We start from the raw sequence: 24,831 nt of genomic DNA, 5'->3' as shown, positions 1-24,831 counted from the left end.
GGCCACACCCACATCAGTGAGATACTACTAATCTAAAAATAAAATGAGGCAGAGTGAGGGTTTTTGATGATCTGAAAGTAATATTAATCTAGTCAAGGCTTAGTGTGTTATGCTGTATCTCAGTTTTCCTAGTCTGAAAAGGGAGGATCACCACCACTATAGCATGGAAGTAATGGCAAGCTTGATACAAATGTGTTCAAAAATGTTTTAACATCCTCAAGTGTTCAGAAGTGCTTATTAGTCTTCCCTTGTTTTCTTTGCTCTTGCACAGAGCTCGTCCTTTTGGAGTGAAAAGTTTTAGGCTAATTGCTGCTTCTTACAAAGTGTGGTTTAAATAAAGCCCAGTAGACCTCTCATGTTTATTAGCAAGAAAAATGAGCCTCTTCTATTAGTATATTTCTGAACTGGAAGCGTTAAGTGTGGAGTTCTCTACTGCGTCCGTCAGCAGCGAGTTGGGAAGATGCATCCTCAGCAGAAGAGCAGAGCCAAGGGAGCTCTGCCTGTGCTATGGCCAGAGTGGAAGTGCAGGAGGGAGCATTTTGGCTGCAGCTGAGATGGGGCTGCCCCAGCCCCGGGAATATTCCTGTCGTGCTCCCTCAGCAATATGTGCAAGAGATAAGCCTTATCAAAGGGCCACACTACTATGCTGGTAGATTTTCCAGGTTGGGGATTTTTGCCTTTTTATTGTTTCACTGTATTAGAGTGTAAGCTCATTGACTGGGATGCAGGTTTCTGGTATTTATGGTAATTATGTGGCTCTGAAACACTCAACCTTCACAGATACACAGACTCTACCATTATTGTATTCTGGTTACAAGATGATTCACTTAAGTCATGAAATTCTTGATTAAAATTGCTCTAGACGTTTTCAGTAAATCATCTCCAGGGTTTACTCCAGCTCTGTAGGAGCATGATAACTGGCTCTGAACTTGCTCATCTATGTAACTCATATCTTTTTAACATACGTCCACTGGGAGAAGGGAGAAATTATGGTGCCATTGGAGCAGGGTTTTGTTTTGCTCTTTAGCAGAAAGTATTCCCTGGAGGTTTTTATGTGTATGAAAATGAACACACTGAACACTTGCATTTCTAGACCCAGCAAAAACATTAGATCTCCAGTAAGGCTTGTCATACACATGTCCAAAATGTCAAACTGAAAGCCAGTTAGGGAAGCCTTTTCTCCTTCCTTGTGTTTACTAAATTCGAGAGTGACCAAAGGGTTTTTGTTCAGCCTTGTGACAAAGAAAAGAATCTTGAGAGCTTTTGTATGTAAAAATAGGTATTTTTGAAGTTATTTATCTGTAAAGAAAAAGGAGGCTTCATTTGAAACTTATAACCTAAAGTGATTCTTTTCAACTTTAGTGGAAGATTTAAAATAGCCATCATAATTACTTACTACTTGCCACTTCCAGTGAATCAGTTAATCCTTACAAGACCTCTGAGACATTGATGTGTTATCAATTTACATGCTGGTATAATTGATTTTATACTATAATAAAATATTATTTATTTATGCTGTTTTAAGACAATTTTAATAGGGTAATCATACTGGGAGGAGATGGATAGCCTGGGGAAAGGTCTTCTTAAACTGATTGTGTAGAAAACAGATCAGGTGTTTTTGCAAGGATGCAAGTAACATTTCTGGACTACTTTCATAATTAGAGAGGGACTGATCACAACATTTCAAATCCCAGGTGTTTTCTGAGCCTTGTGGTTGAATAAAGACATGAAAAAAAACATTGGAAGTTCCTACAGAGGAGCACGTAAGAACTTTCAGAGAATAATCAGAAATTATAAAGATCATATCTTACGACAAGAGATGCCAGTTTTCTCAAACTTAGAAGCTTTTTTAAATTCAGAATGTTTTTTATTGAGTGAGGCTGTTTGCTTTTATGACCTTTTTATACTCACTTGCTAAACATCAGACTTAAGTTCTGGAATACAAGAGCTTTAATCATTTGCTTCAAAACATAAATTCTCCTTACTGGACAATTGTCAGAAGAGACTTTTTTAAGCCTTAGAAACTGATATGCATTCAGACATCTGCCTCTTCATTAACACATGAATACCAGAGTAGAGACTGTTGTCAGTGTGTTTTGTAGTAGGAAAGCTTCCCTCAGTGTATGACTTCTCTCATTTTGTTTTTTTACATATCATGAACATTTCTGCCCTCTTAGAGATGTGTCCTACTTATCAGGGTCTTGAGAAAAGAAACTTTACCTTTTTTTTTTTTTTTTTTTAAACTCACTGATGGTAATAGCTATTTTGCTGAAACTGTCATAGATATTGAAATTATTGTTCATTTCTAGCTGTCTGTGCTATTTAATGCTGGGTTTTGGTTTCCTCTTTGTTTTCCATGTTATTTTCTACTTTTTCATTTTCTCTCTGATGCTTTAGCATTTTGTGGTTCAGTGCAAATGCCATAAACTTTCCTTGATTTAGTGTCTTCCAGAGACGTCCAGCTTTGTCTTTAGATGAGCTGTATGGTTGCAGAAACACTGTGAAAATGGTTCTTGCATAGTCAAAAATTACCAGTGTAACCCCAATACTGCTATAGTGCTGACCCATTAGTGCAAATCATTCTCAGTTGTGTTCTTACACCTTCCTAGTCCTCATAGCTCTGTGAATGGGACTTTTTAAATGCTGTCTTGGTAGAAATAATTTCTATACTATAGAAAAAAATATAACAAACTAAAACTGTGGCTTGCATTGTTTCATATCATTAAAGCAAAATACTTCATTTTAAAATACAATGAAACCAACTGATACATGTTTACTCTTCTGTGCCAAGTACTCTCGAAGTTGCAATTTGCATTAGAATGTGTCTTTTAAGTTAAACAGAAAATATTTAAATTTAAATGAATATGCTGTTTACAATGTTAACAATTATTTGATAAGTAATTCAAGCATCACAAGATACCTGTTTACAATAAGATAAATGTAAATGGAAATAATGTCACTCATCTACCACAGTTTGTACAATACTACAATTATGCAAGACATGCAGTACTTTTCAGTATTATATCTAAATTACTGATGTGTTGTCTCAGCAAAGTATCCATTGTAATCAAGGTGCTTGTTTAGTTGAGATGTTATGCCAAAATAAGTGGCTAAACTGGAACAGATAGTTTCCAAGTTTCCTTCTTGCCTTGCAGATCAGTTCTCCCCTGCAACCCACCCTTGTGGTTCTCATTGCATGCCACAAACCTTCCATTCCCCCATGGTTTTTCTATGATACCTTTTGAATTATTTCTGTCATCGTTAACATACGCCTGTGGCAGCCACCCCAAGAGATCATACAGCACATGCTTTTGTATTGTGGCTGCGGCTATATCTTACGGTTTTTAAAACAAAGCTTGCCTTTGCTAGTTAGCCTGAATGAACCTGTAAAATAATTACGTGATCAGTCTCCTAACAGCCCCATAAGTCTCTGTCTGCTATGTTTATACCAGGATGTTAGAGCAGCCCAGGGTTCTGCAGACTTAGCGATATGATTCCTTGGGATGTCTCAAATATGATCAGCTCCTTGGTGAAGCAGAATGGTCTAGTGCTTGTTCTACTGAGCACTACTGATCAGTTTATATTGGCTTGCATTGGGAAGGCTTTCTTCACAAGGGTAAAATATTAGTATCACATGAAATCTGAGGTTCCTATTTGTCCCCAGTTTTTATGACCTTGCTCTAAGTCTTCTTCATTATGATACAACAGGGCTTTCAAAATGGTTGATCAAACATTCAGAATGATGCAGATGCACTTAAGGAATGTACAAACAAAAAACCCCAATGTGTTTACTTGAGCAAATTTAAATGCACAAAAGTGTAAAAGTTCATGTTTAAATCTTGAGATGCGTATAATAGATTACATGAATGAGATTTCCTTTGGTTTTTCTCCAGTTCATTGCTCACCATGCAAGTCTAGATACAAGGTTAGTGTAAACTCGCCTGTTGGCCAAGTCATGGTAGAGCCTGCCTACGCTCCCAACCTGGATAATGATTTTGTTGTTTATTAGACTACTCACTTTTTGGCATGTTATATTTTGCACGCTCAGAACTCACCTAGTTAAGGTTACATGAAAGATCGAGCTCCATTGACAAGATTAAATTGAAGTCATTTTCTCTTAGAGCTTAGCAGGTAGAGTATTTGTGTTGTCAGCAAACAGGACTTTATCCTCTTTCCCCTGGGCATTATCTTGAATGCAGTGTCAGAATGCCAGATGGATTTTTCTTTAATTTTTTTTTCTCCAATTTTTATTTTTAATTTTCCTTCTATCACCTTTCAGCTGTCACACTCAATAATTTCCTTGGAAGGAAAGTGCCCCAAAGAAGCCACTGTATAACAGCTCTGCTTAAATGCTGATCTTTTTCAGTAGTAGTTTTGAGCTGTATATATATTACCTGATGTTTAATCCTTGGAACTTGCAGAACTGTCTGAAATACGTTATTTTTCTAGGCTTCTCACTTGCACCCCCCCAAACCACCCCACCACCCCCCCCCAAGTCAAACAGAAAAAAAACCCCAGGAAAATATTAATTATCCGTAATACCATAAGGACTATTTTATGCTGCAATTTGCTTTAGAAAAAAACCACATAAATCATATTATTGTGTATACACTTGTAGAATTGAAAAGAGAAAATACAGACTCAGACCAATAAATCAGTGAATACTAAATCAACCAAAGAAACAATCAGTCCTAAATACCCTTAATTGTGAAACAAGTAGTTTCATTTATTTAGAATATAGCAGATTTTAATACTTGGCTAGCCTTGCCACTTACAGAACATGATGGAGAAGGATGTCTACTAATTAACTCCTTTGGAAAAGGAAATAACCCACTTTGAATGAAAGGAAATAATATTCTTTTAGAGGTGATTTTCATGTATATTCTTGCATTCTTATTTGAAATTTCTCCGGTTTTCCTACCATTTTTGAAGTACTATAAAACCTATGGCCAAGGTAAATTTGCAGTCACTAAGTCTGCATGTGAATTACCGTAGAAATTATTCCATAATATGTAACTTAAAATCAGTAAAGGATGTAATATTTAAATACAACTTTTGTGTTAAAATCTGGAACTAGATGTTGTGAATGCTTTCAATGTGTTCTTTAATAAGAAAACAAAAAACCAAAACCCCTTTGATTTCTCTGTGACAATCCTGATAAGACTTATAAAGCCAAGAAGTGTCATGAAGGTAACACAATGGCTTATCTGTAGCTCCAGCAGTTGTGGATGTCATGTCATATTCAACAGAGAAAAAGGAAAACAAAACCATGTCTTTAAGGACAAGAAAACAAGTGGTTTGGAAACAAGATGAAACAATCACCCTCACCCTGCTAGAACTTCATTGTCCAGGACATGTGAAGAGAGTGATGGTTGGCAAGAAAGAAGCATGAAATATATACTTTTATTTATCACTCTACTCCCAGGGGATGGAGTATCAGCCTTTCTTCCAGACTTAGATACTATCTAATATATCATGGAAAAGCTACACAGCTTACTTCTTCCTTGCTTGGAATTGGAGTAGAATTGCATTTTACAACAGTCATTAGTGTATGGCTTAATGTTGGAAGGAATATTCTATTTCTTACTAAGACAGGAAATAAAAGTTGGGCTTTCAAGTCTTCTGCCAACTGTCTCTGGCTTTTGCAGAACGGGTAAACTGAAAAAGCTGCTGTCACATGTGGGCGGCAGGCATGCAGTGCGGTTAATGATCCATGATAAACCTGGATAATAAGCAGAGATAGAGAAGGTTTCTCCCAGATAGAATGAGAACTGGTGTTTCTTGGAAATGATCGCATTTCTTCATCCTTTTGGTTTTGGTATGAGAAGAATCAAATCTGTAACAGTGACAGCCCCCCAAAAGGTGTGGAGAAGGGTGGCATCTGTGGGGGTGTTGGATACTTCTAATAACTTTTGGAATAAATTAATTAATGAAATTACAGCTTTGGACAAATTGTATCTCTACTCTTTATCTATGGCTCCTGGGGAAAAAAAAAAAAAAAAAAAAAAGCTGCTGTAGTTTTTTTCCAGAACTTTAGGATTCAATGGCTGTATGTATTCATGAGATCTATGCAGCAGCTTATTTGGCTCATCTCAGTATAAACCAATTAAAATAAAATAACTTTAATGTCAAATATTTAATCATGTCAGATTAATTTCCATTAAATTGATTTTCAAATACTGATGTGTCTCAGTCTTTGTTATATGTGATTAATGGCATGTGGAACACTGAGTTTTTCTGAATATTTCTGTCATACACAGAAGGTCCTCAAAATCTAGCTAATATACAGTGACTTCTTTTGTATTCTACTTTCATCTAAAATCCAAACTATGGGTTGGCCATTTTGAAAAACTCAAAGCTAAAAGAGCAGGATATGGAAAGCTGCTCTCCAAGCAAGCCTCCATTTAAGATGCTGGCTAAATTATTTAGCCTTTTAACAGAAGTCTATAGATTGTAAGATTTTAACTAATTCTTGTTTAGTAGAGTGAGTTGCATATCACACTGAGAAAGAGTGCTTGTGAAAAGCCTTTTAAGTTTTTATACTTGCTGCTCTATTTTAGCTTTGTAAATGGTATAATATATTTATCCTTGTACAGGTTGTATAGATTTGTATGATCTATGAATGCATAGATTTATGTCTAAATATTATTTATATTGATTTACTCTCAAATGGATAGTTAGGACAGACTGATGTTTAGATTAATGAGATTCTTCAAAGACACTAAACTTTGGTCTCTTTCAGTTAAGAAACACATCACAAACTGTTGCCAAGTGTTAAGGTTATTTAAGAGGTTAAAAAGTAGTCTTCACTGTTTGTTGCCTTCAAAGCTTGATAGAATTTCTGGTTAAACTAGGTCATAAAGAAATCAATAATTTTATCTAAATTGCTTTTGCTTATCTGGTTATAGTTCTGCACAAAATAGGCCAAATACTCTTCAGGAATCTGTAACAGGCAGACAATAATTTCTTGTTCAAAATAAGTCACTGCTAACTTTGTATGTCCATATTAAAGTATGCAGAATTTTACAAAACCTACTCTGATGTGCACTTGTAAAATTCAGCATAAAGCAAGTATTTTTCTTTAGGAAGTATCAGTCAGTACACGTTGGGTAAGCAACAACAGCTGCAGTTAATATTCCTGTGAAGTAAAAACACTTTTAGTTTGTCAAGGCCTAAGTTCAGCACTGATAGCAGTTCTTGAACTGATGGAAATAAGCTAAACAGAGAGAACATCATTAAATAATTACCCAGGGAATTTTTAAGTCTAGAGAGCTTTGTATTAAAAGTAGTGCATACATTGTTTATGTTCAGGGTGTTTGTTGAGCTGCCCTTAACATTTTTAGGGCAGCCAGAGATCTGAGGTAATATGGGGTTTTCTTGAGACATGTTGGTAAATCTGGTTTCAGAAATGTTCCTGTACTCTGAGTATAGAGGGAATCTGAGAGATGATAAAAATACCTTGCTTTTCTATTCTAGATGGAGATACATATAAGTGTTAATCAGTGGATTGATAGATATGTTAAAATATTCAAACCTTGTAATTTTTATGCTGAATGTGAATTCTGAATACTGAATGTGAGTTTCTTTTGCAGTATGAATACTTCAATGCTGTGCTCATAAATGAACGAGATGAAGAAGGAAACTATCTGGAGCTGGGGAAGGAGTTCATTCTAGTGCCAAATGACCACTTCAATAACTTGCCTGTGAACATCAGTCTGAGTGATGTCCAAGTACCAACCAATATGTACAATAAGGGTAAGAAAAGAGCTGTTTTATTTCACCATTCCACTGGCTGAACATAGGAACTTCCTTGCTTTTAAAATGAAGCTTTTGATTAACTATACATTGTGTGTGTTTTCCAGTTTGTAATTAAACTGAAATTTCAGTGGAAGAATGCTTAAAGTATGGCAGTTTTGTAGTATCTCTTGCTCTGTGGCAGTTTAGCAATTTAATATGGTCAATGATCTGCATATTAGACTTGCATGAATTCTGTCATGGAATATAGCAGAATATGTTTATTCTTATGAATTATTTTCCAGAATGTCCAAGTCAGTTGCAAGTGACAATGTAAGACCTGATCAAGTTACATTCTGTCTTTGCTGAGAGCTAGAAGTGTCTTTGAAAGATACAGGGTAGATGGGAGGGAAATATTTTTTTAGAGTTATGTTGTCAAACTTCTGGGAATAATTGTAGCTGTATATGACTATATACACAGCTGCTGTGAGTTTTCAGATAACATTTAGGAGGAATAAACTACATTAAAGTTTCTACTTCACGACTATTTGTCATAGGTGCTGGATAGCACATAGCACTAACAAATAGCTACATTAGATAACAGGAGTGATGGACTTGGGTCTTAAAATTGGGAATGCAAACTGAACTCAGGTACACACTCTTTTTCCTTTTGCCACTTCCCTTTGATCGAACAGAAGAATTTTGTAATTTTACTGTGCTTATGCAGCACCCATCTATTTATTTTTGTCAAGACAGTAATAAAAGAAAAATTAAGAAGGAAAGTGCCAAAGTTTTCGAACAATGTCTACAGTATATTTGTCGTTGGTCCATAGAGAGCTGCCTAATCTCATTATCTGGTTCCTCTTCCTTGTTTTAACTATACTAAAAGACAGTTAAAAAATACATTAAATGCTTTCCTTGTAATACATTCCAGGCTAGCAACTGTGGTAATTCATGCAAAGATATTGTGTAATCACAAATGGAAGGAGAATTAATTTGGATAGTTTGAGCTGGTAAGAGAAGCAATTGATATGACAGCTTCTCTTCAAAGTTATGATTCACAGTTGAGAATCTTGAGAAGCCAAAAATTGTACAGTGGTGTCTGAAATTAGGGATTACAAAATAACAAAGCTTCCTAAAGAGTATTATTTGAAAGGTTGTGAAATTTTGAAAAGATTTGGAAAATGCTCAAAGCTTCCAAACCATTTTTTTGTGTGTGTGCAAGTGCTAATATTTATTTAACTGAGCCTGTCTACAAATTAATTCATTCTAGAATTGCTAAGGAGGAAAAAAAAAAAAAAGTATGGTTGCAAAGGGATATAGAGGTCAGGGAATCATGTTTTTCTGGAGAAATAAACTAACCTGTGTAGTTAGTGAGTAAAACTAAAGGACCTTCAGTTACATGATATGTAGTACTGCTATGTATAGAATACATTTTTATATGCTGATTAATTACAGTTAAAGGCCAAAGTCAAAGGGCTTGTTGCATCTTGTTTTGGCCTCTAATACAGGGACTGCCCGTAGCGATGGGGAAGATAGAGAGAGCTCTGTGATGATTCCTGTTTCCACTTTGTCTAATTCAAACCAGCTAAAATCATCACTTTGTGCAGCTGTAGAAAAACTTTTTTTTTTTTTTTTATCATTTAAATGTATTCCAACTGCTGAAATCTGGTTTGTTGCTGACATTTCCCTTACACATGGACATGATAGTCTTGGCTTGGAGACTGACAATGTCTGGAAATGTTACTCTTACCAAGAAGAGGCCTGTATACTTACATTTTTTGTTGCCCATTTCTTCAGTTCTGTAATGCGGAGGGCTGATAACAAGTTAATTAAATCCTAGCCTGAGGGTACAGGCAGTAGATATTGATAGGTTTACAACCAAGTGTCTGTACAACACCATTTCTCTAGAAGATGTTGTTCGTTTCCAGATTATGTTTTGTTTTATTGAATTACTAGGCAAAACCACAGCCCAAAGTCACAGCTGAAAACAGACAAGTGTGATCACTGAATATTTAAACACAGGACTCTCAAGTCAGCATAGGAAAATGAACTTTTTATTTGTAAGCTAATTCTAAAGTTTTTCCTTCATTTTGGTTTTTTTAGCTGTAGAGATATTGATCATTTGCAATGGGTTCAGATGAGTGTCACAGGACTCATCAAAGGGTTGAAAAATGTGCCTTAGACTGAAAGAGTCCAGGACCTCAGTCCATTTAGCTTATTTAAGAGACGATTAAATGTTTAATTACTTGATCTCTAGTTAATTACTAATGCTAGGCTCTATAATCTGGTTGCCAAAGGTTTAAAAAGATCTAATGGCTGAAATTGGGTTCCATTATTTTGCAAATTGCACAAATGTGGGCTCAGTTAAGGTATGGGGGGTTGTTTGTGGTGGTTTGTGTTTGTTGTGGGTTTTTTATGTTTGTTTGGTTTGGTTTGGTTTTTTAAATGAAGGTAGTGGACTATTAGAAGGGTGTTGTCCTATGTCTGTCCCCCCAAGCCCTTAATCAAGACCAGATTCTTTTTTTGTTTGTTTTTGAAATAATGCATAGTCGAGAATTAGTTTGGGGAAAAACTTTGGCCTGGTCAGCTTACATGATCATAGTGATCCCTCCCAGCTGTAGAATCAATAAAGTGAATGTTCACAGGCCCTAACTAGGCTCTAAATGAGATTGGCTTAAAAATCATGGGGCATAAATACATTGCTATTCTTTATATATCTTCTGTCTCTTTCAGCCTCTGCATAGAAAAGATTACAAATACTGATGGTAACAACAGGACTAAATAATTCCCATTCGAAGGAAACCATCAAGTTTAGAATCTGAAAGTAAATACCAAAAGCAAATTTCATGGCAGTTGTGATGAAATCAAGAAAGCTGAAATACCATAAGTACCAAAACTATATTAAAATTTAACATGGAACATTTTGAAGAGGAAAATGAAAGCCAATAAAAAAGGCTGCCAACCTAATTTGTAAGCACACTTGTAACATCTTTGAGTACAGATTGCATGCACCTACTATAAATGTAGAAGGAAAAGTAAGTTAGTGAATTTAATAAAGAATAGCACTTTTGCATTTACAATACATCATTGCAAAATATGATCCCTGGCTTCTTGGACAATTTCTCTGTATTCCTCCCACGCTATCTGTCCTTGCTTCCATCCTCTGTAGGCTTCCTTTTTGTGTTTGAGTTTGTTCAGGAGCTCCTTGTTCATCCATGCAGGCTTCCTGGTGGTTTTGCCTGATTTCCTCTTTGTTGGGATGCATTGCTCCTGAGCTTGGAGGAGGTGATCCTTGAATATTAACCAGCTCTCGTGGGCCCCTCTTCCATCCAGGGCTTTATCCCATGGTACTCTACAAAGCAGATCCCTGAATAGGCCAAAGTCTGCCTATTCTGCCAAAGTCTGAAGTCCAGGGTAGCGACCTTGCTGTGTGCCCTCCTCACTGCCCTAAGGATCTTGACCTCCGCCATTTCATGGTCACTGCAGCCAAGGCTGCCCTTGAGCTTCACATTCCCCATTGGCCCCTCCTTGTTGGTGAGAACAAGGTCCAGTGTAGCACCTCTCCTCGTTGGCTCCTCTGTCACTTGGAGAAGGAAGTTATCAGTGCATTCCAGGAACATCCTGGATTGCTTATGCCCTGCTGTGTTGTCCCTCCAGCAGATATCAGGCTGAAATCCTCCATTTAGACCAGGGCTTGTGAAGATGAGGCTGTTCGTATCTGTCTCTAGAGGGTCTCATCTGCTCGGTCTTCCTCGTCAGGTGGCATGTAGCAGACCCCCATTATAATGTCACCTGTCCTTGCCCTCCCTTTAATCCTGACCCATAAGCTCTTGGTCAGCTCGTCATCCATCCCCAGGCAGAGCTCCGTGCACTCCAGCTGGTTGTTGACTTAGAGGGCGACAGCCCCTCCTCATCTCCCTGGCCTGTCCTTCCTAAAGAGCCTATGTCCTTCCATTCCAACACTCCAGTCACAGGAGCCATCCCACCATGTCTCTGTGATGCCAATAAGATCATAGCCTTGCAGGCATGCACATGTCTCTAACTTGTCTTGTTTATTCCCCACGCTATGTGCGTTTGCATAGAGGCACTTATGTTGGGCCCCCCATGAAGCTGACTTACTGGCCGGAGTGGCTGGAATTCCTTTGTGCTGCTCTTCAGGTCCTCTCCCGCTGACCTGTGATCTCTCTCCAGGCTCTGGGCATCTATTGCTGGCGCTGGCGTCAAACTGGTAGGAGTGAGATGGATAGAGGTTCCCCTCCCCTGGCAACTTTAGTTTAAAGCCCTCTTCACCAGCTTGGCAAGGCTATGACCAAAGGCGCTCTTTCCTTTCTCTGACAGATGGACCCCATCAGTCCCTGGTAGTCCAGGTTTCTCAAAGCGAGTCCCATGGTCTAAGTAACCAAACTCCTGGCTGAGGCACCAGACCCATAACCATTTGTTGGTTCATCATATTCAACTGGCCCTTTCAAACCCCTTCCCTTTGAACTGGGAGGACTGATGAAAAAACTACCTGTGGTCCAGAGTCCCTTACCACGCTCCCAGAGCTCTGTAATCCTTGATAGTCCTCGGACTGCTCCTGGCTGTATCACTGGTGCCCACGTGAAACGACAGCAGCAGATAATAGTCAGTGGTCTGTACGAGGCTTGGTACTATCTCGGTGACATCCCTGATATGGACCCCTGGTAAGTAGCACACCGCTCTAGAGAGTGCGTCAGGTTGGCACATGGATGCTTCTGCACCTCTCAGGAGAGAGCTGTCTGCTACTATCACCCATCACCTTTTCTTAGTTACATCGGTTAATGTTAAATACAGAAAAGATACTCATCTTTGGAATATAAAGCCTATAGGGGCTCAGAAAACACTAGTTCAGCATTCGTATAATGCTCATGTACTGAAGGAATTCAGAAAAAAAAGTGGGATGATTGTGCTTTACAGATAAGTGTGCTTACCTGTCTGTCAATACAGAGAGACCTCTCTCAGCTCTAGGCCGTTTCACAGGAAGGCTGGCAGTCCATTTAAACTGCAGAACATTCTGATGGAATTGGCCTCCTTCATTTTTGCTGAAAATGACTGCTTATTATAATGTTTTGCTTTTGAAATGTTTAAGCACACATCAGGATTCTAAATCTGTCAGTGCACTCTATTTCTTCTCTTTAAGCACGGAGTGTATTCATTGCCTATAGCCACAGGATCTGCAAGGCAGTATCCTTTTAATAAATGAATAAATAATTAAGTAACAAGTTCTGTGATAACTGTCTTAGCAAGTGGTTGCTCTTTCTGCCATCCACAAATTTGGTCACTGGCAATTATCAACTGTGTACAGATTTCTGACAGAAAGTAGGGAAAAGGGTTCTTAGGGAATTAATCATATAGGTATATCCATAGATGAAAAAGGCAGGGAGGAAGAAAGTTACTTTTTCACGTTAGAAGGAAGGTTTAGTTTTGGAAAGTACAGAATCAATCCGAATCCAGTTTGCACAATGCAGTACCCAGGCAGAAGTCCAGGTATGAGAACAAGTGTGTATAAGGCACTGTCTAATTCAGCTGATGTTGTTGTGGGTTTTTTTTAATAAAGTTTATTTACATGGGTTATATATCAGCACCAAAGTGAGTTTTCATGTCTCTTTATCTCTCTCCAATTATTTTAGACTGCAAGTGAATTGGGACATGCTGCTGTCTCAGACATATCTTGCATGTATACCTTCCAAAGATACTCAGATATACCTTTCTACATAATCAATTGGTGTTTTTTAAACAGCTATTGTGGAAAAGAATAATAATGAAAAATGATTAATGATTAGAAGTTTACATAGTTTCAACCTTTGCTTTATTACTTTCTGAGATGCTAGTAGTATATTTAGAAGGACATAGGAATGTGACATATAATTAAGAAGCAGGCAGTTGCAATGTGGGCTAGGCTTTCTGGCAACCATCCATGGAGAACATGGTTTCTGGCAGTAGGATTGCCACTGGGAAAAAGTAGTGTTCTGTAATGGATTTATGTACACAAGCAGATGATAAAAGAAGGCTTCAGAAAACTCAAATCTGATCTTGCAGATGTTGATAGCACATAAAAGAAAAATAAAGTAGCATTTTAACTTTTGTTAGTATGAGAATGTAGGTAGTCTTAACTTCTTAAAATCCTACATATTTTTGTCCAAAGTACATGCTGTATCTGAGCTGAAGAACCTATTCCAGTTTTATTTTTCTAAGTCTATGTCACCTCATATTTACCTGTAGTTGTGGACAGCAATGACATGTTTTCTGCTATTGAGTTTACACTCCATATTTTTTTCAAGTTCTTGGAAGAGGCTTATGAATACTTGGCTAAATGTGGATTTCAGAGGAATGTAGATGAAAACTGAAGCCAGGGTGAGGATGAATGTGTCTTGGTGACATACACTCAAACAATTCCGAAATATGGCACCTGTTGAAAAGTGAACTATAGCATAGTACAGTACCAGAAGTGACACAGAGCAGGATCTCATCTGCGTATGTTAGCGTTGCATATAATCTACGAAATTCAAAGGGATGTTGATAAATACATTATCTCAGTATCAGCTGAAAACAACTCCTGTTTTTGAGCTTTTGCAGTCAGTCTTTGTTGATATGATAAGGTAAACTTTATGTTTGTAGCTTGTAGAAAGGGAAAAGTCCAGGTTCTCTTCTTTTCAATACTTCAGAAATTTCTAGATGCAAGCCTTCTCCTTGCCTTTTAAACTACCTTTCTATTGTACCTTTCTATTTTTCCCTTAGGTCCTCAGAATTGTGGGCTTTTGTATTTTGCAAATTTTACTCTCTCATTCTCCTAGTGTTCTTAGCCATTAAAAAGAGTTAGGTGAATTCACTGACTAACATAATTGACTAATTAATTTAACTGGAACTAAATTCTTCTTTATCAAGTACAAGTGCAAACTACAGAGTTGGACTGGTTGAAGTGAATGACATGATTGTTGCAAAATCAGTATTAGACTGCAGTTGCCTCTTCCATCCTGAGGAGTGCAAACAGGCAGCTACTTAATCACAGCAGGCACCTGCCCATCTGGAAGATTTTTTAATCCTTTTCCATTTCTGGAGAGTTATTCCAGCATTTCTTGAATATTTTGGGGACTTGAACTTGCAGAACATTTCCAGAATAACTAAAGTATAAGAATTTGTAATGATTTATAAGGACAGTTGATGCACTATATATTTTCTCAAAAAGTGTCAAGTCCTTTGTTTAACTACTTTTTGTTACCTAAAATGATGTAGTTAGAATTTTGGATTTTAAGAAGTTCGGTGTCTACAGCCTCTGGTTGGGAATCAAGCGTACATAGTAAGATTCTTGGGTACATCTCTCTATAATTTGATTGCCTTGAATAATTTGTTTTTTTACAAGGGTAAACAATATCTCACTCAGACCTCTAGATACAAATGAATACAATGAAACATGAAGTGATGCAGGCCTTTTACAGTAGAAACAAAATAACAAAACTAAATGAGTTCTAATCACAGCTGGATACAAAAACCCATTCTGTCTTTACTGAATCTCTGTTTAGAGTAAATTTGCTCAGTGTAAACATTTCTTCACTGTAAGAAATTTAGAGCTAAAGAGAGACTTCTGTGCCTGAGACCTTTTTCAAGTATAAAAATATTATTTATTTCTAAAAGCCTTATGTCTCAAATCTTCACTGTAGCTCTGCCTTCAGATTTGGTCTGGACTAAACTATTACACACACAGAGAAAACCTTTCTAAATGTTCTTAAAAAACAAAACTGCCTTTTAGAATGAGGTCGGTTTTACTTTCTTAGTCGGGTATCTGCTACCTCCAGTTCCTTTTTTTGTCTTCCCAAGAAGACACAAAAAATGAATGTGGTTATTCAGGCCTAGTTTTGTACTAACTCTTAGGTGAACTTTGCATAGCTTTATCCTTGCACTGACCATTTAGGCCTGTACTAACACCTTGACAACTGCACATTGTATTCCTTTTCTTATTATGTTTTTTTTCCCTGCTTACCAAAATACACTTTCTCCTATTTTCAGTCCTGAACTTTTATCTCTGTTTTCTGTTTGAGCTAGTTCTTGCTTGATCTCCTTTGTGATTATGATTATGACAGAGCTTTCTGCACCATTTTCTGGAGATGAATTACCTATAAAAGAAGTTGTGGAGTGTCTCAAGGCGCAATTGTATGTGTGATGTCAGCTGCAGGTTATCGGGGTATAAGAAATTACAGCGCTCTACCACTTGTGCTTGCTGGGTATTACTGTCCCATTCAAACCAGCTGTCATAAGCTGTTCTGTAAGCTCTTCTCAAAACTGGTTTGCTAAAAGGAATCAGATCAGCATTTTTTCCTAGCAGAGTGTGTGAAAATAGAGTAATTTTGACAGAACTAGGGTGGGGGTGACTGTATGTGAATCTATCTACCAGCTCTGGACAGTAGTCTCTGAGAGGTGGTGGAGGAGGGAGACGTGTGCCAATAGAGGTAGACTGGGAAGAGGGAATAATCTCTTTACTGGGATCAGATCAAATGCAGCTTGAGCAACATGTCTGATTTTGCCTAAAAAAAAAAAAAAAAAAAAAAAAAAAAGAGGAGAAAAACAATTTCTCTTGGCAAGAGAAAGGAAGTAGGCTTACATAAGTTGATTTAAACTACTGGGAGTTTTTTCCCTTGTCATTTCTAGTTTACTATATATAAAATCTTGTTTTACTTGCTGAGTTTTATAATGGAGGAATATTTGCTAGAGGATAAACCTTCATTCTATTAACACAGTTGACAGTGGAATTAAGTGCATTCTACAGCTTTGCAAGACTTAGTTATTCATTGAGTTTTTGTATCTATTAAAAGTCATTGAGCAAAGAGTCCAAACTTACTACCAGATAAACAATAGATTTTCAATTTATAAATCTCTTAATTATTTTACATGCATTTTTGTTTTCATCACTAGCGAATGTCAGAGGAAAAGACACATAGGCATGTCTATGCTACGTAGTGGAAAGTTGTGCAGTCTGTTCTTACCCCAAAGGATGTTGACGTGTATGCATGATTCACTAGACTATTGCATGGAAATATGCGTGCAAGATAGTTTTGTGACCATGGTTCTGCAACTAAGTTGTCGAGTCCTAGATCAGAAGAATTCTAATATATTAAGGTGCAGCACAAGGTTAATGTCTCTACTTTGCTTTCCATCCAGAGACAGCTAGATTGCAGCTCTGCACTGTCTTCCATTTGTACAGCATATGACATACAGCTTTTGAGAGACACGATATTTTTTGTACACCAGTATTTTAGTGCTCGCTTGTTTTCCCATAGTTTGTTTCCAGTGAGATTCCATTATATAGCCTGAGGCACAGTTTCTCACTTTAAACTCTGTGTCTATTGAAGAATTTTAGACCTGGCTCAGCAATCTGGTGCTGCTCTTCAGCACAGCACCAAGTGCATGCCACCTCCCCACAGTTATGTTCCATTGCTTTTCGTGGTCTTAAAATTTAATGCTTGCTGAACTACTGTGCTCTGCGTGGGGAGACTGAAGCCTACGCTTCAAAGTTCTGTGGAACTGACATCTACGTCTTTTAGCTTGGGCTTTTTACGCTTTGCTCCTAGTAAAGTCCTGGGGTGAATATTGTATAAATACTTAAATGCCAGTCATTCTAGGTGTGCAGAAGCAGAAGCACCGTGCTGGTACAAATGAATAGGCTTGTTCTGAACAGACTTAGTTTTGGAAATTTTTCGTCCTAGTTTGATTTACAATGACGTCTGTTCAAATTCGTTTAAACAGGAAATGTCTACTCTTAGCTTGGAAGAATTCTTAGATTCTGTGAAAAGAATTGATTACTGTCTTTGAAGTGCCTAAGGTGAAATGTTGGTCAGTGTGTGGAAAACCAGGATGTAGTGGGTAATGCACAAAAGGAGCATATTAACACGAGTACATACAGTAAAGTGTACAATAATCACTATCTTCCATAAATGGCTTTCTGATTCAGGAAGGCACTTTGAAGCACTTTCCTGATTTCCTACTTGTTGCTCAAGCTGAATTAAAATACCGGTGTCTGGGCATGTGCAGATAGTTATTCAAATGCATTTTCTTTTTTAAGAAACTTGGTATTAATAACTGCCCCATCTAAAAGGTGATGGACTCTGCTTTAGGGAGGAAGTATGCTCTGTGCAGGGAGAAGAAAATAGGTTAGAATCAATTACCGATTCTAATAATGATATGTCAAAATAAAGCATAAAATTTCCTCAGAAGTGTTTTGTCTGGAAAGTTACTCTCTAACTTTCATTTATAATGGGGCCTATACTATTGAACGATGTTTCAACTTTTTCCTTATATAACTACATTTTAAATAAAGGAAGTTACATGAACTTTTAGCACAGTGCTTACACTGATTTCTTTTTAATATTGACATTATTTACACTGAATACATTTCTCTTAGCATTTTCCTACACCTTTGAGTGTCTACCAGTATAAAAGACCAAATTTTCCCATCCTTTGTTACATCAAGCAAGTTATATTTCATAGTACTGCCACATGATTTGGAAATACAGTTTAGGGTCACAGTCATGTTTTTGTGAATTTTGTAATTGACTAATTCTTCATTCCCTACTATAATGTATTTGACAGGGGAGGAGGTGAACAATATGGTTTAAATCAAATATTCATAATTGACTTTTAAAAATCTCACCTTAATAACAGTTCCCTCTTTCCTACTCCTGACATTAGATGGAGATGCGTGCATTCTGGTAGTTGCTGTTTTGTCACTAGGAAGGTTTTTTCTTGTTATCAGAATGTCTGGTCTTTGGCAAATACCTATCAGCAGCCCAGAGACTGGTTAGCTTATAAAATCTCTGCTATCATAAATTGGCAGGTGCCTTAGTAAATTATTTCATTTTTACATCATCAGGCCTGGTTCTCCGTTAAACTATGAAATACAGGTACGTTATGGGGAAGATCTTTTTTAAGGAAGCTGGAGAGTAGTGTGGGCATGGTCAGGTGAAAAATTATTTCTCCAAATCCTTTTTGTTTGAGGTGTTAATAAAAAAAGAGAGAGAGAAAAAAGTAAAAGATGACATTGGATTGCAGGTTGTCATGTATCTATCCAGGTATATTTAGATAATGAAGTAGTAGCCTTAGTGCAAGATGTTGCTGTATCTTTACTGACAGAGCAGAAGGACAAAGACAAAAAATAAAATCTGATGGTCAGTCCAAGAGTTAATCTGCTGCTTTGAAAAATAAAAGCAATAATATAAATTTTAACTTAAAGAAGGTGTCTGACTCTCTTCCGTCTGTTCTTTCCATCCTCATACTTTCCATACTCATACTCATAGCTGCCGTTCTGGTGTTTTTGAAGTACAGGAAGGGATTTTATCAGTGGTCTCCATAACTGCAGAGTTTTTCTGTGATGGTTGCTGGAGTCCATGTATATTTTCAAGCATTTCTGTCAACAGGAGGATATGGTTTATGTCAACTCAACTAACAAACATAAGGCACACAATATGTCACTGAGAGTCTCAAGCTATGTCACCAGCATTTTTAAAAAATGGATCATGAATGTAAAATACAATTGAAAGTTCAATAACATGTAAAAAGATAAAGAAGTCTTCATTAATAATAGTCTAAAATCTTTTTTCTTTAAATTAATACAACACCAAGACTAATTCCACACCATTGTATTTGAAATACGTTCAAGTATTAGTGACTGTTTTGACTCTGTAACAGTGATCACTCTGAGTAAATATGGATTTATAAAAGTGATTAAAAAGTATATTACAAGTCTTGAAGTATATTTGGAGTTCACTCATTTCAGAGACAAGATGACTATAAATATCCTATATTTTCCTATGGATTTCAATTCAATTTTTATTATTGCTCTAATTTATTTTTACAGTTCAATTGCTTTCCATGTGGAGAGCCCATATTTAGCATTCTTCTATGACTTAGTATATTTGATTTTGTCTTTTTTTACAGGCTTGTGCTACTCTTCTGCAGAAATAGGCTTTATCTCTTTGTCCTATAGCTTTGCTCATTACATGATTATTTGTAGCACATGTACTGTCTTTTGTGCCTCTTTGTGTCTCTTGTCACCTATCATTTACTGGCTGTTGAAAGTATAGATTTTATCATGTGACAAATCTTTGTTTAAAAGCTTTATGTTATGGTTATTATTACTACTATGGAAAATTGGCAATCAATTATTTCTGTACTCTCATTATTTTCTGGGTTGTATGTCATAGAACCATAGAATAGTTTGGGTTGGAAGGGACCTTTAAGGGTCATCTAGTCCAACTGCCACTACAATGAGCAGGGACATCTTCAACTAGATCAGGTTGCTTAGAACCCCATCCAACCTGACCTTGAATGTTTCCAGGGATGGGGCATCTACCCACCTCTCTGGGCAACATGTTCCAGTGTTTCACTATCCTCATCATAAAAAGTCTTCCTTGTATCTAGTCTGAAACTACCCTCTTTTAGTTTAAAACCATTACCCCTTGTCCTTTCACAAGATGTTTTCTTTCTTTTCTTGCAGTTGTTTTCTTCCTTCCTATACTTCTATCTTCATAATTGCTAACACTTTAAGAAATTATTTACAAACAGTATGAATGCAATACAGTTTTGAATAATTGTGAACTCAGTGTCTTTAGTAACAAAAGTAGCAGGTCTAGTCTGTGCTTTTCTGCTTACTGTGTTTACTTCTTGAATGCTGGAAACATTGCGAAAGTAGATCTTAGACTTAGCCTTCACAAATTGTCTTTAAGTTTTGCTTGAACAATTTAGAGACTGGTAAAGAATATCACCTATGTCAAATGGCATTTCCATTGCATGATTTTCATTGCATGTTAAAAAATGAGTTTATGCACTACAAGCCAACAAATGCAGACTCCAATCAAAAGTTTTGCTTGCATAGGAAAAAAAACCTGCTGCATGTAATCGAGCCTTCTCTAAAAGATATTGAAACGTGATGAACCACAACCATTTTTTGATTAAGTGAGTTTTTTTCAATTTGGTACTTAAAAAGAGCTATGAATATCGTTCAGTCACACTTTCCTATCAATGCCTTCCAAGTGGCTGTCAAAATCGAGATTACCTATTTTCTAGAATATTAGAACCAAAAAAAATCATTTCTCAAGGGATGCAGAAAGATTATAATCTGCAGCTGGCAGATATGTAAAACCCTTTTCCTGCAAGGTGTGAAATTAAGAAATAAAATCTTGTCTGTCACTGTCGTATATGATTTTATGGACTATGCTTCTGAAAATTCAACATCCTGGAGTTGTTTTTTAAATAGTCATGGCCACATATTGTCCTGGACCACTATATTTATATTTTGAAATCCTTCCCCTGGCTTGTTTGTCTTCATATTTTAAGATCTCTAGGACAGTGTTTGCACTGTCTTCTTAACTTTGGTCATTGTTTAATTTAAAAGGAACTTTCAGTCTAACTGATTTAGTCAAGGTTGCAGAGAATTTCCTATCTTCCCATATTCCTTTAATTTAACTCTTACTGGCTATTGGACAAAGATGCACAGACTTCTCCACTTGTTCCATCTGGTTTTGCTCAAATTCTGCCTCAAATCCAATTCCCAGAGTCTACTCAGGCTGCTGCTTTGTTCTTGCAAAGGAATTAGCTTCACAGATTTTTTATTTTTTTTTTCTTTTTTTTCAATTCACTGTCTTTAACAGCAAGCCTTTTGGAAATGTTGGCATCACCATGCAAGATGTATACTGTGCTTTATCTTCCTTGTATTCTAGTCCGTCTGTCTCTGGCTGTGGATCTAATCTGTATGTTTCTAATACATCCAAATCACCATGGCAACTAGATGTCAGATACAGGCTACATGATAACATTAGGTTTTTCCTCTAAAAAGCCCTACTCTCTACCACTCCTTATTCAGGAGCTGTTGCTTAGTTACTTGGGGTTGGGCTTTGCCTTTTGACAAATGTGAGCCAGTAAAGGTTTGTTAATGCACACTATCTCAGGTACGAAATTAAGAGGCTTTTTGACCTGAGACACCTCTGTTAATCATGATGCCTCCCCTACTTCATTGTTGCTTCCAGGGGCAAGAAAATGAAAATAATTTAACATTGGCCTATAATGGTAGAAAATTACTTTGTTTCCCCTTTTATCTTGCCTTTTTCTATATTATTGTCTCTGATGAGTATTAACTTCTCTGATGACTGATTAGAAGCTGTGGAGCCACCATTTTAGCTCCCATTGTGAACGGTTGGAAGCAGCAGCTACTAAATGCTGTTATTCCTGTCCACTTGGGCCTGGGTACTAGGTAACCCATATGCGAATGTATAAAGGCATATCCACGGTACACATTGGAGCTTAACTGAGAGCATTAAAAGGCAGCAGAGTGTGGAGTTGCAGATAATGAATCCTGCTATAAGGCTCCTCATTATCTCACGCTTGCTGCCATGCTAGTTCAGCTCTGTGACTTCCAGCACTGGAATCGGTAGCTCAGTATGGTCCTGCTCTGCATTTACCTGCGTATAAGTGTAAGTGGGCTCAGTGTGAATGCAGGGAGGTCTGTTGCCTCCAGTTTCATAAGCATTAAGTTCACACTGGGTCCCACTGACTACCTCTAGAAAATGTCTCAGGTTTGTATGTTCAAACCGAATTGTGTCCTCACTTGCTGCAACTCACCTGTTTTACTTTGAGGGATGTTATGTTGGAATGGCAAATAAGAGAAATTGCGTGTGTGAACCCTTTGAACTGTAGGGGAAGAGTGTGGACTACAAAGAGAAGATTTTCAAGAATAAAGTAAACGAAGCACAAAAGCAAAAGTATCACTAGACTTGAGAATACAAATAAGAAGTAAGGCAATGGCAACCTCTCTTTGAATCGGAGTGAATTTACTGAACTTGAAGAGAGTACATTTTAATCTACAGTTAACTGAGACTTTTAAAACTAGTTTTGACCCAAGCACTACTACTGTTTATACTCTCACCATCTCTGATTTGGAGGCATGTTGTGTTTGGAGTGCTTACCTGAATAGAAGTCCGATAAGTTATTTCAGCTTCATTTTTGATTATCCTGGGGTTTACCTACTTTACCCAAGCATCCCTTAAGTGAAGCAAGTTGTCTTCTCGCTTGTTTACAATTAGCATCACTGAATTAAAAAGAAACTTTAAGCATGTCAGCACTGAAATTATGGGATCTGTCCTCAGGCAGTCACAACTGGAGAACCAATAAGGAGACAGTTAAGCATGTTGGACTAGCTTAATTAGTGTTGCTTCATCCAGCTGCATTTGGCTTTTAAAGATACACGTTACTTGCTTGAAAGGTCAGTCTGGAATGCAATGGTGAAAAGCTCCTACAAGAACTATACCTTATATTGCAGGATAAAAAGGGAATGATATGAATTATCATTTAGACATATATTTTTTAAATTTAAGAAAAGTTTGAAACTCACTTTCTCAAAAAATAATTTATAAACATAATTCCTCCTCTTTGTGAGACTGAAGTGGTTTTTTGTTGCCTTGTGGATCAGTTTCCTACCTGGAGCAGGAGTTAGTGCCCAAAGCCAGGCATTATTTATTTAATGTGTGTGTCTGCAAAAAGATTCATTCTTTTTCTTTCAGCAGCAATAGGAACAAATTCCACCCAAGCAGGTTTAAGAAATATCAATTAGGGCATCATTGTCCTGTCCCAAAAGCAGTTGCCTTTGTCTTGCATCAAGTGCAAAGAAATTTAGTTGCTTTCAACATACAAGGTGTCCTCCTCCTTACCTTTATTCTCTGCATTTTGAGTCTGGAAAAACATTGGTTTTGAGGTTTTCTTGATGCTGTCTTCTGTTTTTGTGTAATCACTATGTAACCTGAAGAAAGGTTTGAGCCTATCAAAAAACCCCAAACCAACAACAAACAAAAACCCCACTGTACATCTATTGTCTACAGCTATATATAGGGGTGTGTGTAAATACATATATATATATATAAAAAATACACTAAACATGCTATTGGTATTATATGCCTAATTATTCTCTGAGAGCAGTTATTTCCACTTTCTATCTGTGTCTGTGGAGAATTTCTGGTAGGCTTTCGCTCATCATTAGCCTCTAGTGTGCAAACTGTTTCCCTCTTTTCCCATAGTAATATACCTTTAAAAAAACAATGAAAATTAATTATAATTGGATTGTTCTCTTTTTAAAGTGCTAACTTTCCTTACCTGTGTCTATTTTCTTATTTTAATAGGGAATCAGGGTATGTTCTGTTATTGGCTTAAGATAACAAACAGGGAGAAATACCCAGGGTATATTTTAGTGTGGAACATTAATGAAAATAATCTCATGATTTGATACAAGATTATTTTTAATGGACTGACTTTATATGCTAGGAATGTGTTGGGGAGCTTTATTTGTTTTTTAGTTTATTTTGCTTTATTTAAAGATTTTTCAAGACTTTTTCTCCATGAACTATGTTAGAAAAGCATTCTTGATCTGTAAACTTAGTGGTAATTGACGTAATAGTTCTGAGTTTCTGAAAGCCTTTGGGATTGAATGTGCAAAAACATTTGATTAAATGGTTGTATGGCAAATGTAAAAAATGTAGCTTTTGTTTAGTATGGAATGGAGAAGATTGACACTTGACAGAGTCATAGAAGTTTATCTAAAGATACCTTTTAGTCATTTTGTCTACTATTTTAGAATACAGTAATAATTTGTCTCTCCATCCTGCTACATAACACAGACTCTTCTTTGATTTTCCTTGGATCTGTGTTGTGTGAAGAGGAGAAAAGGCGGCTTGCTCTTCTGGTTAAGTATTAGTATGCTTGGCTAGAATATAAGCTGTTTCAAAATATTGTTTGGTTAAAAACTTACAGACATTTTTACATGGTACTTTGTTTATCTAGGTGTCTTTCTTGCAGCTTTTATTTGGCACATTCCTGAATGAGCAAATAGTGTTTAAGAATCCATACGTGATTTTATAATGTGTTCATCCCAAGATGCATTTGTGCATCTCCTCAGCTTTTTCAGTCTGTTTTTAATACTAGCTTCAGAGGTTTTGAACCAGCTGAACATTTTCATATCTGTGAGGCTTTTTCCAACTATTTTTTGTTTGAGTAAAACTTCCATTCTACTCAAATTGTGCAAATGGTCTTTTGTGCAAGGAAGAA

General features: G+C 36.9%; 1 protein-coding gene across 1 annotated transcript in view; it reads left to right on the top strand.

Annotated features, from left to right (window-relative positions):
• Window positions 1–24,831, top strand: part of CACNA2D3 (calcium voltage-gated channel auxiliary subunit alpha2delta 3) — a 475,703-nt gene that overhangs the window by 175,689 nt on the left and 275,183 nt on the right. Inside the window, exon 5 of the mRNA XM_075052542.1 lies at window positions 7,593–7,755. Within this exon, the coding sequence (XP_074908643.1) occupies window positions 7,593–7,755 (163 nt within the window). The remainder of the gene's footprint in view (window positions 1–7,592; window positions 7,756–24,831) is intronic.

Source organism: Buteo buteo, chromosome 21, assembly GCF_964188355.1.
Source record: "Buteo buteo chromosome 21, bButBut1.hap1.1, whole genome shotgun sequence".
NCBI lineage: Eukaryota > Metazoa > Chordata > Aves > Accipitriformes > Accipitridae > Buteo > Buteo buteo.
The sequence above is the reverse complement of the archived record's forward strand: the minus strand, read 5'-3'. Positions and strand labels throughout refer to the sequence as shown.